The sequence below is a fragment of the Ips typographus genome, linkage group LG2 (assembly GCF_016097725.1).
Source record: "Ips typographus isolate SLU linkage group LG2, UJ_Ityp_2.0, whole genome shotgun sequence".
Lineage (NCBI taxonomy): Eukaryota > Metazoa > Arthropoda > Insecta > Coleoptera > Curculionidae > Ips > Ips typographus.
In genome coordinates, this window is record NC_138423.1 from 17236606 (window position 1) to 17248728 (window position 12123).

The 12123-nt window shown below is 31.1% G+C and overlaps 3 protein-coding genes across 9 annotated transcripts in view; 2 read left to right on the plus strand and 1 right to left on the minus strand.

Annotated features, from left to right (window-relative positions):
* Window positions 1–607: 607 nt before the first annotated feature.
* Window positions 608–3979, minus strand: mRpL1 (mitochondrial ribosomal protein L1). The gene is made up of 8 exons (XM_081972227.1): window positions 3750–3979; window positions 3509–3695; window positions 1765–1984; window positions 1534–1710; window positions 1364–1431; window positions 1064–1220; window positions 862–959; window positions 608–792 (listed from the first exon to the last, which is right to left on the minus strand). Exons 1-8 carry the CDS (start codon window positions 3778–3780, stop codon window positions 660–662), a joined length of 1071 nt encoding a protein of 356 aa, XP_081828353.1. The 5' UTR covers window positions 3781–3979; the 3' UTR covers window positions 608–659.
* Window positions 3980–4082: 103 nt separating this feature from the next.
* On the plus strand, window positions 4083–5843 carry LOC145724127 (putative peptidyl-tRNA hydrolase 2). The gene is made up of 3 exons (XM_081972228.1): window positions 4083–4295; window positions 5092–5414; window positions 5478–5843. Exons 1-3 carry the CDS (start codon window positions 4206–4208, stop codon window positions 5677–5679), a joined length of 615 nt encoding a protein of 204 aa, XP_081828354.1. The 5' UTR covers window positions 4083–4205; the 3' UTR covers window positions 5680–5843.
* Window positions 5844–8192: 2349 nt separating this feature from the next.
* Window positions 8193–12123, plus strand: part of CASK (peripheral plasma membrane protein CASK) — a 196620-nt gene continuing 192689 nt past the window's right edge. For 2 of the 7 annotated variants that reach the window (XR_014177269.1, XR_014177268.1), the window contains exon 1: window positions 8203–8952. Coding sequence is in view for 5 of the 7 variants with exons in the window: in XM_081974205.1 (XP_081830331.1) it covers window positions 8894–8952 (59 nt within the window). In the remaining 2 variants the exon portion in view is untranslated. Of the gene's footprint in view, window positions 8953–12123 lie in introns of all 7 variants that reach the window. The other 5 variants (XM_081974202.1, XM_081974203.1, XM_081974201.1 and 2 more) reach the window with 5 other exon arrangements.

Below are 12123 nucleotides of genomic sequence, written 5' to 3' on the forward strand. Positions count from 1 at the left end.
CCAAAGTATTTCAAGTTTAATTTTACGTCCTGCAAACTTGTAAAATCGATTTTTTATCGCTTCCTAATAACTAGAGTCCTGATTAAAAAGCACTAAAATTTTGAAAGCTTTTAGACCGTTTTGAAACGCTTCCGACGGCTTTAGAAGCATTTTGGAGTTTCTGTACTGTTTTGAAATCTTTTTAGATTACTTTAGGAGCATTGAAGGTTACACAACCTATACAAAATAAAACCGCATAAATAATAAGCATACAAAACTAAATTAAGCACAAAAAGAAGCAAAAAGCATGAAAAAAACCTACCAAATGACGTGTTTTTGCGTAAATCGTTCACATTAGATGTCAAAATTTGGCTGCTTTTATTATTTACGAAAAGCAAAATTCCTAAAAATCCGGACTCTACTAATAACTTTCGCTTTATACACTAATCGCTATAGTTACTGTAGTATGACATTAAACTTTAAAAGAAAACTTTGAGACATCTTGTACACAAAGGCAATTAAAGAAATCCAACTTTAAGAGCTTGGGAAATTTAAGTAACCTTATCTACTTTGAAAATAGGTCAAATATATTGTTCTACATAACAGTGTGGATAGTAAAATAAATACGAATATCACGAGTCTATTTATTACAAAGACCTTAACAAATATGCTTACTAACGTTACAGAGCCACTTGTTCAACCTCTTCCACTTCTTCCTCAATATTTTTTGATTTAGAACTGCTCTTTTCAACAATATATGAACTGTGATCTACTTTCAGCTTTTCTTTTGATGGGGGACTTCTTAAGAGACATCTAAAGAAATTTATTGTGCTAAGTTAATAAGTTTCTAAGATTTAGATGCTTTCAGTGTCTGTCACTTACCTCATTATAAAACCTCCTTCCCTCTTTGGTTTTTGACTGTTAATATCATTAATCAAAGCCGTAAAATTTTCTTCGAGATGTTTTTCATCCATGTTAAGCTGAAATTCATTTGGAATCAACGATTTAAAACATTTTTTAATTTAAAATAGTCCAAAAAAATTGATTTAAATTTATTAATTGTTCATGAGAATAGTCAACCTACCTTCCCAATAACAGCATCAATTTGACCAAAATCCTTTTCAAACTCGTCCTTTATAGCCTGATAATTAATTCCATTTAAAAATTTAGCAACAGTTACACCAACATCTCCTGCTAAAGTTCCGTTTCTTACATTTGGAAATCTTCTCTTCATCAATCCTCTAAAATTGAGTTCTGTTATGTAGAGTTGTTGTTAGTTTTCAGTTAAGAAATAGTACTAACTTTTGAGTTACAAAAAAATATGTTCAACAAATCTTATGGCCATAATTATAGGACAACATTTGCATAACAAGATAATACTAACCTTAAAGGAACCAACTCTGGTAAAATATCTGGATGAGCAACTATATGTTGAAAATCTTGCAACAACACCTAAAAAAAATGGTAAAAAGTAGTAACCAAAACACAATAATGATTATATTTTTATAAACCGCTGATTGAAACAATGATTGTTTTATTTATTTAAACACAAACCTGTCCATTTTGAATTTCTTTAACTAAATCAACTCCCCCAGCAAGGGTTGCACCAGCCAAAGTGGCTTCTTTCTGTATATTTTCATCTTTTGCAAATACAAGAATAGTTCGTTCTTCTCCATGATCAAAAGCATGTGGCACAGCGGCAATTCTTCTAAAGTTGTCCACAAATTTAGTCTAAATGATGAGTTCATTTGAAGATGACATCAAATTTGTGTGTTGCAAGGTTACCTTCTTCTCGCCTTGCATGTTAAGCTCAACAGTAACATACAGATCGGCCTCAGGCTTATTATAAACTTCAGGGTGATTGGCTTCCCTGTGAGCTTTAACAGCTTCAATGAAGGGATATACTACCCACTTGTAATATTTTACTTGGTAGACGTCGTCGACTGGATCTCTCTTGTAGGAATCATCAACTTTTTTTGATTCCCTGGCTGCTAGCAATTTTGCCCTAAATTAATTAATTGGTCAGGGTATTAACTGTATGCTTTTGATTATTGATTCAATGGTTTAAAATGTTTAAAATTCTTAAAATTTCAAATGTTACAAATTGAGCATACAACAAATAATTGCAATAAAATTATGAACTAGTGGAAAAAAAGCAAAATAAAGTTAAAACCAAAAAGTGAAAAGAAATTAACCAACCCCCAAATTTTTTGTTTTAATATATATTACAAAAATTAGTGCCTTGAATTTCTAAAAAAAAACTAAAATCAATTTCATATTATTAATCAAACTTTGTTCTTGGTAGTGATCATGATTGTTTAAACACTGTTTTGTGCCAGCCATACAGATTTTTCTATAAAAATCGGGCTTTAAACTTTTAAAAACTCATAAAGTTGCTCACAGAAAAGCTGTAATGGAGGACTGCACCGACGTAATTAGGGACACCCTAAGGTTCACCTAGACTAAGTGGTTATTTGACTGTGACAGATCAAGTGCAAAATGTCATAGTCAAATTAAAACTTAGTTTATAGGGTGTACTTAAATATGTCGGTGTAATCGGCACTTAATCCCTCAATTTAATATTTTCACAGTCAAATTTGACAGTTTGTAGAGGCCATTGTCAGCTACAATCTGTCAAAAAAAAAAAATTGATACCTGTCAAAATAACCGAGTTATGGGCTGTTAAAGTGACAATAACACAAATTGGGACGTTCTAGTGCATCCGGGTAAATTTCGTGCAATAACTCGCTCACGTGACATTTATCGTAAAAACATGACATTTGACGGTTTGTAAAGGACACTCTGGGCTAAAATCTGTCACAAAAATTAACTCGATACCTGTCAAAATAACCGAGTTATGGGCTGTCAAAGTGACAGCAGTTCAAATTGGGACATTCTAATGCATCCGGGTAAATTTCGTGAAAAAACTCGGTCACGTGACAGTTCTCATACAAACTTCTTATTAGACTGTATAAATACAAAAATACAAAAAGAAAAGTAAAATTATGTATTGCAATTTTCAACCACAACTCAAACTAGGGCAAAACCTTGGAACAATATTTACCCAAACTGATTTTATAGGTAAATAAAAGTGTGATATCTTTATAAGAAGTTGGTGGTAGCAGTTTGAGCAAAAGAAAGAAAACAAGTGGTTAAAAACATAAATCAAGGTTGACCTGATAGACACAAAAGACAAAACCAGACAACTGCCAACTTGACAGATTCTTAAGAAAAATCTTGGCTAGGTATTTAATCTTTCTTTAAAATGTAATTTTCTCTCTGAAACAGACATTACTTTTCAGATTATAAGAAGTTGTGCTATATTATTCATGTGATTAAACTAAAAAGAGTTGTATTTATTTCTATTAGTTACTCTTTCCTGTAATTTTTAATGGTGTGCATTAATTTACAGTGATCCCTTATTTAGCAGTAAGGTAAAGTAAAATTCAGTGTGACAGGAAAATTGTCACAATCGGTCACAATGCAATAGATAAACTTATTTTCAAATACCATAGGTAAGTTAACTAACCGATTTCTCAAATTATGTGGTATAAATCCAACTTTTTCCACAACAACTTTGACCTTTGCTTTCTTCTTACGTTCCCTTGTGCCTTTACGTGCTGCATAGTTTCGAGTTTGTATAAAATCTAGTGCAGGAGCAAAACTTATCCTACTTGACAAACATGGAAGTGTTGGGTGTAGGCGTTGCCAGCAGTCTGTTCATAAAAATACCATTAAAAGCTGATCTGAAATGGATTTATGCCACTTACTAGAGGCCAAAAATGACCTAGTCAAATTCATGATGAATTGCTGCTCCTCCGATATTCTTCAGAAAGCTTACGAACACAACACCCAAACTAGAAATATCTAATCAATTTGAAACTGTTAAAAATAACACTTTAACTAAACAAAATGTAATAAATAAATAAGTTTTAGTTAAAATTTAAAGATTCAATTTATCATACAAGTAGTATAACCCTAAAAATGTTTTTTCTACTGTAAACTAACCTAACCTAAAATGTGCACCGCTTCTAGTCTTCTTCAGTGATAAATTTAATTAAGTTTTTGACATTTGTAGTATAAAAGAGAAGATTGTCTTGTCATACCTCATCTGATTTTGTGAGGTTATTTTTCAAGTTTTAAAATTTTTTTTAAAATTACCTACTCTCTTCAAATAGATTTCCTATAATTTAAGTTTATAGTTGTTTTAGTTTAAATTTTGCAAAATGAGTGAAACACTATCTAATTTTCAACCTGATCCTCAATCTCTGCAGCTGCTGCTTTCAATGGGAATTTCAGAATCTGTCGCCAATGAGGTAATGTTCCTTAATATCTAATGTTTAATTATTAAATATCAACCAAATTATCATCCCAAACTAGGTATTACTTTTTTAATAAAATAGTTTGACTTTTTCTGTAGTTTTTCTATTCACAGCACAGAAATTCCTTGTAGTGGTTTTGTTGCATTGTTTTGCAAGAATTCTTTTAATGTTTATTTATTTAATGACTTATTTTTTCATGTTTACTTCAGTTTAGTTGATAGAGTAGTAGCATTAAAGGTATAAATCTAAACCACGGAGACTACTGACAGAAAATGTGTACATAAAAAAATAACAAAATTATACAAAACATATAGGTAGGTCATGATTTGATGTATTCTCTAGATTCTGATACATGTGAAAACTGAAAAACCAAGTTCAGAACTTTTGCTATTTGCATGTATTCTTGAAGAATTATATAATAAAAAATTCTACATCATATATTCATGGCAGATATTATATGCAAAAAATAATTGAATAACTTGGTACAACTGTTTAGTTTATTAAAAAAATAAATAAATTACTTAAAACTAACTAAAAGAAAGCCAAATATAGTTGTTAACTTTTTTTATTTTAAATTGTAAGAGTCAATAAACTAACTCATGTTTTGTGGAGAATATGATGGTATCTTTTACAGATAAACTGGAGAAAAAGTGTTGTTTTTCAAACAATATACTGTACTAAATGAAATTCATTTATAACATTAAAGGGATTAATCTATGTGAATAGTATACTTACACTGATATCAAGGCATTAATACTTATATTTATATGTTTCTTTATACCTATTTCAGGCTCTTTTTTGTACAGGAAATAGCTCAGCAGATGCAGCAATAAATTATATATTCAATAGCACTGGTAATGACTCTCTGCAAGGGGAAATTGGGGATGGTGAATCTATTGTCAAAAATGAATCAGAAGCTCAGGATGGAGAAAATGATGATGAGTGGGAGGATGAAGGAGACTCATATTACAAAATGATATTTGTTGTAAATAAGTCCCTGAAAATGGGTGTTGGAAAAATTGCAGCTCAAGTAGGACATGCTTGTTTAGGACTTTATAGGGACATGTTAGAGAGTAGTATGGAATGTGACTTTAATCAATGGGAGGAAAGTGGGTAAGACTGTTATTAGTAAAAATTACTGCTTAGTGTTACACACATACCTAAATTTTGTATCAGGGAGAAAAAAATTGTTTTGAAAGGGAATAGTACAGAACACTTAATGGAATTGTATGACAAAGCTAAGGAAGCAAACATTCCAGCTTATTTAGTGAGAGATGCTGGACATACACAGATTCCCAGAGGCTCAGTGACTGTGTTAAGTTTATTTGGTTCAGATGAGAATGTTGACAAAATTACAGGAAAGTTAAGTTTATTATAGGTTTTAAAATTGCTTAGTACAACTGAATTGATGTATAGGGCGTCTATTATAATAATGTGTATGTACAATAGTTGTCTGTACAAGCACATTTCAAAAAGTTATTTTTTTTCTTGTTTGACTAAAACCATATGTTGGATGTTTTAAAATAAAGTTATTTTGGAAAATAGTTTTTTTTATTTATTGATAGTTTTTCTAAAGATTATATTCTTCAAGAAAAGTATCAATTACCTCTAAAATAGTAGAGTGTGGTAAGTAGAGTCCAGATTACAAAGCACAAAAATTGTGAAAAAGGCGCTTAAAAAGCAAAATCATTTTCCTCTAAAAAGCTGTAAAAAAGCCTTATTCAGAGATGCAAAATTTTTTTCCAAAATGCTTTAGAAGCACAGAAGATTTTAGACTGTTTTGAAAACTAAATTTTTTTTTAACTTCTTTAGAGCATTTGGACTGTTTAAACAGCATATTAAAGGTTCTGGAATGCTTTAGAGGCATTTGGAATCTCTTACACGGTTTACAAAATTTTTTGGAAGCTTCTAAACTGCTTTAATATCTTCTGGGAGCTTCTAGACTAGTTGAAAAGCATTTGGAATTTTTTAGACTGTTCTAAATGATCTTGAAAGCTTCTAGACTATTTTGAAAGACTTCGGACTGCTTTAGAAGCATTTTGGAGTTTCTGTAGTGGTTGACATCTTTTTAGACTACTTTAGGAGCATTAAAGGTTATGGACTGCTTTTAAGACATGTGAATTGGAACTTTTGGAAGTTTTTAAACTGCTCTAGAAGCATACGGAAGCTTTTAGACTGCCTTGAAATTTTTTGAGAGCTTCTAGACTAGTTGTAGATTATTTGGAAGCCTTTAGAGTGTTCTAAAAGCTTTTGGAAGCTTCTAGACTATTTTGAAAGGCATAGACTGCTTGAGAAGCATTTTGAAGTTTCTGTAGTGTTTTAAAACCGTTTTAGACTACTTTAGGAGCATTTGGAAGGTGTTTGGACAATTTAAAGAGCCTTGAAGGTTCTGGACTGCCTTTAAGGCTATTTGATACCTTGTAGACGGTTTTAGACACTTTTGGAAGCTGTTAAACTGCTTTAGAAGTAATACGCGGAAGCTTTTGAGAGCTTCTAGATAAATTGAAAAGCCCTTGGGAGCTTCTAGATAAATTGAAAAGCACTTGGAAGCTTTTAGAAGCTTCTAGGTTGCTTTATAAGCTTTGCAGGACATTTTAGAGGTTCTGTAGTAGTGTTTTGGAAAGTTTTTACATTTTTTTAGACTACTTCAGAAGCATTTGGAAATTTTTTGGTCAGTTTAAATTTGTAAATTGATACTTTTGCAACATGTTTTTGTCGTTCAGAAGCTTTCAATATGTTTGCTTTCAATATCTCAATATAGCAATTTTTTGTCAAAGCAGTTATTAGTTTAGTTTATTTTTAAAAACTTGAAAAGCTTGTTTTATAAAAAAACTAGTTAAACCATACAAAAATAGCAGTAAATAAGCACAAATCGAAAAAAAAAAGCATTAACAAAATCTGTCAAATAACGCGTTTCTGCATAAATCGTTCACATTAGATGTCAAAGGTTGGTTGCTTTTATTATTTACAGAAAGCAAAATTTCTAGAAATCCGGACTCTAGTGGTAGGTAAGTATTACTGTTACATTATTTTATTTTAAAGGACAACAAAAATTAAATTCCATTATTTCAAATTATGCTGACTTGCTGAAAATTTACCTTTGCAATTGAAAACATCAATGCATGTATTTATTGACGAAATATTAATTAATTATTCATATTAAAAAAGCTGAAATAAAGGGCAGCTGCACCAAATTGGTTTTGCCCTGTTATTTCATTTTAGAATATTTTTGGTATACTAATTAAAGTTTTTAATTTTTTTTCATTGTTTAATGCAGTTTTTTAACCAATCCAGTTTTATATTTGTTTCATATAAGGTCACAAAAAAATTAAATTTTCTTGAAATATATAATATATATTTGTCTCGTCGTTGTTTTGAAGATTTCTGTTGTGGCCCATTTTTAAGCGATCTTAAATTTTCTTAACAGTTGGTGAATGCGCCAATGTTTTCTCTTACTCCTACAAGAATGTTATTGCTAAGTATGTTCTAGCTGAGTAGATTGATGATCCACTACAGTTGATTCTAACCGTCCAAAATATAAAATAAACCAATCTCGAACAATTCTAATCGTGCGATACAAAATAGACTATTATTTATACAGGTCCCGTTTGTTTTGCCGCTCCATGGAGTGTGTAGAGCGAAATTGACGTCACGATGACGTCATTTAACAAAATTATAATTTTACCAACTGTCAAAGTACGTCATCGTGACGTCAAATTCGCTCAGGCACGTTCCATGAAACGCCAAAACGAAGAAAGTTACAGAAAAAAATCCTTGAGACGAAAGACAGTATTTTGGCGTGTGGGTTCTAAAACATTGATTAGTGTTATTTTTAAAAGAATTACGATTTCCCTTTTTTGAAAAAAACCCTTTCAAACAGTCGATTGAATACTTTAATTATAATTTATAAGACTGAAGTTTTGGTCGGTGCTAAACCTCTCTATTATCTGCTGCGATAGCAAATGGCGCATGTCAACAAACCCACAGTCCGCGCCTGGAAAAATACATGCCGTCTTCTGTCAATCTTGTGCTAAAGTCCCCGTCGTTGGCTTTTTGAGGGCGTATTCGGGGCCCCGCTTTATCCAGGCTCGACTTTAGCCCGTCGTCGATTAACCGTGAAATCGGGACATTTAAATTCGCTTTTTAATCAGTGTTTTCACATATTTTTTCCGGTTAATCTCGAGCGGAAATCCATCCCACCACGGTGAAATTAGTTAGTGTTTCTTTCCTTTGAGCACCTAGTTTTAGGCAACTTCAATTACTTCTCTGCTGACAACTTAAATTCGAATTTTTTCCCGGGTGGATAGATACTTTTTAAGTTTATTTAAAAAAAAACTGCAAAAACTACAAATTTATACAATTTTAGCTATACAAAACCTCACTTTTGCTGCTTCTGTAAAGAGTTTTTGACCGGTTTCAGAACTGGTGACATAAGAGAGGTGTGAATCGGTTTGTTTACAATGCTTATGTTTACCTCTTGACTGTTGACTCAGTTTTTGTTTTGTGATTTGATTGCTAATGAACTGGGAAGTTCAGTGATTTATTTCATATAGTTTATAGTTTCAGTATCGTTAAAAATACAGTGATTGACAATGGCTGATGATGAAGTGCTTTTTGATGATGTTTATGACTTGTGTGAAGAAATTGGAAGGTAGGCAACAAGAAAATTTAAAATGAAACTACATTTATTTAGGTTTTTCTTTCATAAACACAATAAACTGAGAAATGAAGTTTCAGTAGGATGTTTGGTAGTTTTTTACCACCCAGTTTTACCCCAGAAATATTTGGGGCCTGGCCCAGCTTGAGGTGTACCCCTTGGTGTACCCTGTTGCAGTCTCAATATTTTTTTTCTGCATAACTTGAGCACTATAGCAAAACTTATGTTGTAATGTTTAGGAACCCTCCCAAGAACAATAAACTACAACATTAGCACTTTAAAAAAAAATAACTTTTTGGTCTCAGTTATCATTTAGTTGAAGAGAAACTATTCAGTTTGGATTTAATTTATTAGCTAAAATTAGGAGTAAAATTATCTTACTATTGATCTTTTTAGCAACCAGTTTCTTTCTACAACCAAATCTAAGATTTAGATAGGTACAAGAAACACCAATTAATTTTTCAATATTTGTATTGGATTAAATATGAAAAACAATCTAACATATTATTTTTGTTTCCTGGAAATTCAAGGCAAAAGCAAAATAACTTCAGGACAATTGGATGGTACAAAACACTACCTTTAAGTTATTATTCTGTTGAACATGTATTAACCAAACAGCCTTTTTTAATGGACGATAAGGAATGCAAAATCCTTCATTAATGAGTCCAATTAATGCATGATTTTTAAATTGTTTTACTTTAATGCAGGATTTTTCATAGGCAACCAAATACGCTCATAGTATAGTTCTATCCTATTTTATTTGTATTAAACAGAGAAAAATAGATCCACATTATTTAGTTGACCTCCACCATTACCGACAGAACTAACTGTCACTGTCGAGGTCACTGTCATTGTCAAGGGTGCCTATGATTTGGGTTTGCCCTGTTGCTGATACAACTGACAATTAGTTTTTTTCAAACTTTGTAGGATTTTAAACATTTATTATAAACTACAGTTGACGGAAAAATGTAGTTAACCAACTTTTATATTAGATAATAAGCGGTTAATAATCTCAATTTTATTTATAAACCATTTCAATTATCACTTTCATTAATACACTCGTTGGTTAATAGTTATTTACATTACTAGTGTGGTATTGAGCAACCAACAGTCAAAAAGTCTTTCCGGTGCACCCTGTCCCATAACCGTGAATAACACGCGTATTTCTAACACTTTGTATATACTTTTATATGTCCATGGAGAGCCAATGAAAGGAGCTTTCCATTGAAATATTAAAGTCATGGGTTAGTGGTACCGCATTTGGCCGCTAGAGGGCGTCAAATTTGCACAATTTTTAGCTGAGTTTTGTACGTCAATGTTTAGGCAATAAAATGAGATTTTTAAAAATATCTCAAATTGGGTTGATCTCGGTTGATAGGTTAAGACAGGATGTTAGACGGTTTGGCTGCTAGAGGGTGGCAAAATTGACCAATTTCTTCCACTTTTTTGGTGAATCCTTTAGTTCAATCTTGAATAACTCGATTATTTGCATCATTTTTGGTAGAGTTTTATACTCAATAAATAGTCAATGAAAGGTCAATTCAATAAATAGCCAATGGAATAAGTTTTCTAATATCCCAACCTGGGTTCATAGGTTGGACAGTTTGGACGCTAGAGGGCGTCAAAGTTGACTCATTTTTTATGACTTTTTTGATTTAACTCTCTTTGCAACACTTTGTATAAACTTTTATATGTCAATGGATAGCTAATGAAATGAGCTTTCTATTGACGTATAAAAGATGATTGGTTAGTGGTAAGTTGTTACAATTAGAATTACAAAATTCATTAATCTTTGTTACAACAGATATTCTCGCGGATTTTATTGAAATCATCAGACTTTCAAAAATTTCAATTTTTGGTAGAATTAATGGTAGATGTATGAAAAAAAGTAGGTACTTTATAATTATTTTTTTTTCAACAACTTTTGAGCACCGTGTACACTAATTATCTACGAGACTAATTATATCTACTTATTAATAATTATTATTATCTCAATTATTAGACTGATGCCAAAACCTGAGCCAAGATTATTAAAGTAGGTACAAGCCAAGTTAGATGGTTAAAAATGAGATTAAAAATTTGACCCAATGACATGGCGAAAATCAAAGTAAAATGGAATGACACAGCACTATAATATAGCTAAAAGTAAATGTTTACAATGTGAAGTTTGTTAGTTTATTAGTATAGGTACCATACTATATTTAATATATTACTAATTTAAATTAAGTATCTGTGTTAATTTTTTGGCGTCTTTTTGCTTCAATTTAAAGTACCTATTTCTATGGAAACTGAAATCAGATTCTACTGCTCGACAAAAGAAATTATTCTTAAAATAAGTTCAGAGATTAATGGTACTGGTACTGTAAATAGATTAAAGTTTGTGTGATTTAAATTTTTAATTATTTTTTTAGAATGTGTACTTAATTGTATTAAAATCTTTCTTCAAGATTTTCTAGGCTAGGATACAAGCATCAAGCTGTTTAGGTACAGTGTAAAAATTCTACATTGGTTTAGACCTTTTTGCAAGTTGTCTCTGAATGATAATTTTTCCGAGAATTAAAAAGAAACTGAATTTATTTTTCAGATTATCATTTTTGTATACCTACTTGAAAAGTATTGCAATCTGCTTTATTAACCTGGTAAGAAAAACGTTGATAAAAGTTTGTTTTGACAGAGAACATTGTCATGGTAATTTGAATAGCAATAAAGAAGGTAAACCATGTAACAAGAATGCAGGTTGCATATTTGAATATCAAGCAGATTAACTTACAGTAATAAAAGCAAATAAGATTTTTGTTTGTAAGGTCTATTAACTTCCTGGCACTCCTGGCAGTAAGCCAAGTACATTGTGGGAAAGAATACATTGAAAGCATTTGAAAAATTGAAGACTTCCCTACTTAACCATTCTGAGATTATTTTCTATTCTTAGTTTTGGAATGTTTATGTTTAAAAAATTTTTTGTAACGCATATGCGACGTAGGTAATTTTATTGTTCAGTACTTACAAAACCATAAATAAATAAAATAGTAACAACACTACATTCACATGCAAAATTTTTATGTCCTTAACCACATTTAAAATAAATATTACTTAATAATATAAAATCATATTTGTTTAAATGTTGTTGTGTTTGTTGCAGTTCCAATGAATAGAAGCTGTAACCTC

Excerpts from the sequence above, each read along its gene's own strand:
- mRpL1 (XM_081972227.1), bottom strand. The coding sequence starts at position 3,780 with ATGAATTTGACTAGGTCATTTTTGGCCTCTA. Across the intron at positions 1,985-3,508 it reads CCACATAATTTGAGAAATCG|GGCAAAATTGCTAGCAGCCA; the intron begins GTTAGTTAACTT and ends TAATTAATTTAG. Across the intron at positions 1,711-1,764 it reads ACATGCAAGGCGAGAAGAAG|ACTAAATTTGTGGACAACTT; the intron begins GTAACCTTGCAA and ends CTCATCATTTAG.
- LOC145724127 (XM_081972228.1), top strand. The coding sequence starts at position 4,206 with ATGAGTGAAACACTATCTAATTTTCAACCTGATCCTCAATCTCTGCAG. Across the intron at positions 4,296-5,091 it reads CAGAATCTGTCGCCAATGAG|GCTCTTTTTTGTACAGGAAA; the intron begins GTAATGTTCCTT and ends TACCTATTTCAG. Across the intron at positions 5,415-5,477 it reads AATCAATGGGAGGAAAGTGG|GGAGAAAAAAATTGTTTTGA; the intron begins GTAAGACTGTTA and ends ATTTTGTATCAG.